General features: G+C 46.3%; 1 protein-coding gene across 3 annotated transcripts in view; it reads right to left on the bottom strand.

The window, feature by feature from the left end:
- Positions 1–293: 293 nt before the first annotated feature.
- Positions 294–6,000, bottom strand: part of Gcnt2 (glucosaminyl (N-acetyl) transferase 2 (I blood group)) — a 94,570-nt gene continuing 88,863 nt past the window's right edge. For all 3 annotated transcript variants that reach the window (XM_036186743.1, XM_036186742.1, XM_036186741.1), the window contains exons 2-3: positions 5,052–5,144; positions 294–1,242 (exon numbers count right to left, since the gene is read on the bottom strand). In XM_036186743.1, the coding sequence (XP_036042636.1) occupies positions 1,052–1,242; positions 5,052–5,144 (284 nt within the window). In that variant the 3' untranslated portion in view covers positions 294–1,051. The remainder of the gene's footprint in view (positions 1,243–5,051; positions 5,145–6,000) is intronic.

The raw sequence follows: 6,000 nt of genomic DNA, 5'->3' as shown, positions 1-6,000 counted from the left end.
GGCTCCTGTCTTAAGCGCATGTTCTGTTACTTCATGGCTTTGTACTGTAAGCACAACTTCAGACACAAGTAAACTGAAAATGTCAGCGTTCACAGGCCTGTCTGTGATGCTGGAGCCGAAGCCCAAGTCCACACATGTCAGTCAAATGCTCAGGCACTGTACTCTATAGTTCCTCAGCTCTTTAAGATCAGTTCCTTTTGTTTGTCTTTTGTTTTTCAAGACAGGGATTCTCTGTGTAGCCCTGGCTATGCGGAAACTGGCTCTATAGACCAGGGTGGACTCAAACTCATAGACCCGCCTGCCTTTGCCTCTCAAGTGCTGGGATTAAAGGCGTGGCGCCACCACCTCCAATCAGTACTTGATTAAATGAAAGTGGTGAGTTACTGGAAAGCTGTCTCTATACCTATGTTTGCATGAATGCATAGTTGCTACCAAGATGGTATGAAAGCTTCCTCCTCAAATAAACCAAGGTTTGATATTCTTAGACAGTATTCCCACCATGCTCCTTTCTGGCAGGATATACTAATATGAGTATCTGGCACAGAGAACCGCCGCATTTAAATTTATCATCAACCACAGTAAGCAGACTAAGAGGCAGATGAGCATCAAGTGACTGCCAGACATCAGAGCCAGGTGTGGTTGTTTGTACACATTTGTAATAGCAGCAGTTGACGGGGGGGGGGGTGGGGGTTATGGTGAGGTGGGAGAACTGAGTTCAAGGCCATCCTGGGCTACCTACCTGGCAAGAACCAGGGTAGCCAGAGATATATAGCAAGAGCTTGTCTTTAAAAAAGAAGAAAAAAGAAGAGGCAGAAGAGGAAGGCAAGACATTCAAATGAAATGGCCAGACCAGCTAAAAACACCAGGACAGCTGCACCCAGCCATCCAGTCAATGAATGGATCACAGTATCCAGTGGATATTTTAAGTATAGCCACGAAGCCAAGTCCTGATGTTCTCCTGAAACCCGTTTCTGAAGCCTCCAGCACAGCCAAGGCAAGAGTCTCTTGGAGAGGAAGGCTCTTCTTCACGCCTTTGATTTCCCATCAAAGATCAAAAATACCAGCTGGGCTGTATGGCAATTTCACTCTGATTGAGGGTTCTCTCTCGAAGCCGAAGTTCCAGGCACTCCACAGTAAGAGGGTATGTGTTGAGCTCAAATTTGTTAGCAAATAGGCTTTGTGAATTTACTAGCCATTTTAAGTCTCCATTTCCATAGATGCAAATGCCATGTACATAGTGACCTGTTGGGGAGACAGGGCAGAAAAACAGTTAGACGTGCCTGTCTTCAGAAGTCACGAGGGGTGAACTAGAGATAGCAGAAACCTAATCAAGTATGATGAAATGCTAATGAAACATGACTGGGCTGCCCTAGCCCACCAGGAGCTTAAACTACTTAGGACAAATGGCACAAATATACACGTGCATAAGATGGCATCGAACACAATGAAAACAGCATCCTAAAGCAGTTCATGCATGGGCACATGAGAGTTACAGGTAAGTTCTAGAAGCACAGGGATGAGGAGGTCCTTTCGGTTTGTGTTGTCTCTTCTCTGAGCTCTGATGGAGTCTATGCAAGTGGCACCTCCACCTTTGAGTATCAGCTACAGTAAGCCTCGCTAGGGGAGCATGCTAGAAGTGGACTCTGAGACAGGTTCTCTGTGTAGCCCAGGCTGGCCTTCAATGCCAGTCCTACTGCCTTGTCTCCTGAGTACTGGGATTGCATACATCACTTTAGTGCCAGGAGAGCACTGAAGTTCTTAATCTCATCCCTTCACACCTGCTCCTCTCCAAACTGTCCCCACCATGCTCTGCAGCCACACCCCTGGCCATGCTGCTTCTGTCTTCCTGTCTGGACTGCTCTGAAGGGCGGCTCCTCTGGTGAACCCTTTGCCCTGATTCACACATGCACAGCGCGGCAGCCAGAGAGATTCAGTTAACACGCAGGTGGAACAGATCTCTGCTCTGAACTCCCAGCACAGGCATTTGAGACTCATGACCCTGGCCACTCTTAGCTCTTCTTCAACCAATTCAGACACACCATTTCCCCTGCCAGTCCCAAGCACAGCAGGCCCACTCTCCCTGACTCTCCCAGGGGCTACCCCCACACCCCTATAACCCTGGTCCCTCCCAAATAATGCACAGCCCAGTGCTGGATACCACCTCAAGGTCACTGTCTCAGTAAGGCCCTCCCTACCACATTTCCCTCATTCATTTGTGTTTGGTATTTATTACCAATAGATGTGTGTGCATGTGTGTTACATGCACATGTGTAAACACAAAGGAATACATGTATAAATATATGTATATATATCATACAATATAATTATACATAAACCTTCTAAATTTATGATTTCATATATACATTCATTTTTATGTTTCATAAATATATCTTAAACTGAATAAGACTATAAATGACATACATAAATATTTTATGATATATGTGACATTTATCTGTTTGCAGTGTTATATACATATATGAAGGGAAGGGAAATACTATTTCCTGTCCTTTCTAGGCAATGCCTTGCTTCTCATGGGCTGGACTACAGGGTCCAGAAAAGCAGGGATTTTAGACCATTTGCCCCTTTCTGCATCCTCTACCTCTGGAACAATGGCTGGCAAATATTTCAGCATTACATCAATAACTGTTGAGTGATGGGCTGGAGAAGGCTGAGATGGAGGTGAGTGGCTGGGTTCATCTGTGAAGTACAGGGTGACCGGAAGTGGTTTTGGAAAAACTGAAGGCAGTGTCTCTGAAAACACCAGAAAGGGAAAACTTCTGTTTGAATAAAGGATTCTGCTGGGGATGAGTTGAAAATAAGAATGGTGGAAAGCTGGAATGGTCCCCAGAGCTCCGTGACAGTGTCAGGAGGGTCATTAAAGGTCAGAGCCAGGGCCCCAGCCCCAATAAGCCAGATTCAACCATCTATCTTAGGTAAGTCAAACCAGTGATGAGAAGCAGAAAAAGTAAATTTATTAAATGTGGCCACACTGAGAAGAGGACAAGGAGGCACAGTGACTCGCCCCACATCCATCTTAGGGGTTTAAGGGAGGGCCAGAGGCATGAAACAGTCCTGTCATGGTATGGTCCCACCCAGCACTCACCCATCTTTGTCTCTCTAGCTAGGTGGTCAGACAAGCTATCAGGCTTGTGTGACATGTCTACCAGGGAGACAAGTTCTCCCACTGACTGGCACCAGGCTTCAGCCTTTTCCTTCTCCTAGCAGGAGATTCCTGGGGAGTCCCAATGCCTTGGGATGCTTTGTTTCAAGAGTCTAAAGAGAGGGTGAACACTTGAGTGTCCTTCCAGAACCTCTTCTATGTTGCATTACTGAGTCACTGTGGTGATGCCCTACACCATCCCAATCCCTCTGGAGTCTGCCTCTTTCTTCTCTCTACATAGTGATTTGAATGACAGTATTTACACCCTTAACTGCACAAAGCTTTCACGTGGCCATTGGTATAGCAGGTATTTTAAGAAGAAAGATGAGTCCGAGGTGGGCTTGGGCCACTCGGGTTCTGTCCAGTTAGCTTGGTTCCTAGCTGGTGCTCAATAAGGGTACCTATAAAAACGTAAGGCTGACCAGTCTACACTTTCTCAACTAAGCAGGGACAGGGGCACAGGCAAAGGCAGAGAGAAGAGGCTGCAGGCCAGTCTGGACTGGCAGGACAGTAGCTTTTCTGATAGGGGAAGGCTACGGCTCAAGGTAATGATGCCACTTGGGTGATGATATGAACGAGGCAGATCAGAGGGGATTGTAGGAAGGCTAGGGAGGCAGAGTGGGGCTGGCTTGGGGATGTGGTGAGGATGATGTATACAGACACTGGGAACCTGCCTGAGTTTTTGTTTTTTTGAGACAAGATCTCATTATGTATCTCTGACTATCCTGAAACTCACTAATTAGACCTGGCTGGCCTTGAACTCATAGAGATCCACTTGCCTCTGCCTCCCAAGTGCTGGGATCAAAGGCGTGTGCCACTCTGCTCAGCTCTAACTTGGGATTTTGTGAGAGGAAATTAGGGTATCCCCAGAGGATACAGGGAGAAGAGGTCATTGAAATTCACAGGAGCCGGGCGGTGGTGGCGCACGCCTTTAATCCCAGCACTCGGGAGGCAGAGCCAGGCGGATCTCTGTGAGTTCGAGGCCAGCCTGGACTACCAAGTGAATTCCAGGAAAGGTGCAAAACTACACAGAGAAACCCTGTCTCGAAAAACAAAAGGAAAAAAAAAAAGTCACAGGAGAAAGGCCAAGAAAGAAGCCAATTCCATGACAAGTGATCTTGCATTCCAGTCTTGAGAAAAATGAGGACATTTCTGATAGATAAATTGTCCAATCATGCTGAGTTGTTACAGCAGCATAAGCAGGTAGATACACCTGCTCACTATGTGCTAAGTAGTCTTGGGAGTGGATGATGCCCAGGCTGGATGGGATTCCTTCTTCATGAGGGTTAATAGAAAAGACAATGACTAGCGGCACATCTCTGCAATCCCAGCACTTAGGAGATACAAGAGGGGGAACCCAGATCTCAAGGTCTTCCTCGGCTACACAGCAAGTTCTGGGTGACTCTGGAATACACGAGACCCTGTCTCATTCCATCCCCCACTCTGCCACAAAAGGCACTGACTTAAGGTCTCTAGTTCTTGTCTATTTAGGGAAGAATTCTTTCTCTTTGATGTTACCTGCCATGTGCCAGAGTGGTCACAAACACCTGAAACTCTCCAAGTCACTCCTGGCCCTTGTGTGGAGGGAAGAGAGTGATATGGGTCACAGGGTTGTGACATCACCTGTCACTACACTTCCCAAAAGGAATGGTAAGCAAGGGGCAATGAGAAATCAGAAATTAGCAAGAACAAAGTTCATTTCCATCTTGAAAGTACTATCTCTCCCTGGCAGTTCTAAGATTGAGAATGTCTGAGAAATGGAAACGTATCTTCAGGAGACAACGTGATGAGATATCCAGCTTTCTCTGCACAAGAACCCCTTCTATTAAGTTAACAATTATCCCCATGCCAACAACAACAGGCAGTATGGCCTCAGAGCGGGAGACCTTACCATGGCAGCCTCCATGCTGAGCTTCCATATCCATCCACTTCACAGCTCTGAGGTTGCCCATCCAGGATGCATTTGGCATGGCACCGGGGACTCCTGCAATGATGATAAAAAATCAGTAAGAACCAGGAGCTCAACCCACTACTCTGTCTCCACAGCTCTTCTTTGTCCTTCGGGCTGTTGTGTGCCGCATGGCAGCTGTTCTGGGGTTCTACACACCAGACAGCAATGGCTTCATTCTCTTCCCAAATGTGACAACCCAAACCTTCTTCCAACATTGCCCCATGTCCTACAGGGAAGCAACACTGTTTCATTTGAGTAACACAGTGGCAAGCCATCTCGACATCCTCCATTCATCTCAGTAAATTCTGGGTACGTCATGAAAGGGCCCGCTTAGCCATACAGGGCAGTTATACCCTCAAATAATATGAAAGTCATGACTGGAAATGGTGGAGGGCTTCAGAATCCAGACCTTCAAGGCATTGGAGAGTATATATAGCAATCAATACAAATATGAAAGAGGCCTACCCTGCTTTGTGAGAACTGTAGCATTTTCCACCATGACTAACAATTTATATAGAATGTTATTTAGAGGTAATGATGCAAGTATCTGTATCCAAAACGCAACCGTTCTCTCTTAGGAAACTCTAAAAAGGTTAATGTCCCTTTTACACACACACACACACACTATTCCACATTCCAAACACTGGAAACTGGATATGCTGTATTACATGAACAGCGGACTGATATTCCATGACAAAGAGGAGTGGTGGTTGCTCTTTAGCTGAACTTCAGATAGGTTATCCTGAATGAGTCTCTCTGCTGGCCAGACCCGCCTATCCTTTCTCCTGCCTTGCTATTGGCTATTCAGTTCTTTATCAGACCATCAGGTGTATTAGACAGGCACAGTGACACAGCTTCATGGAGTTAAACAAATGCAACATAAACAAAA

The sequence above is a fragment of the Onychomys torridus genome, chromosome 5 (genome assembly GCF_903995425.1).
Source record: "Onychomys torridus chromosome 5, mOncTor1.1, whole genome shotgun sequence".
NCBI lineage: Eukaryota > Metazoa > Chordata > Mammalia > Rodentia > Cricetidae > Onychomys > Onychomys torridus.
This window is presented reverse-complemented; position numbering and strand designations above follow the sequence as displayed.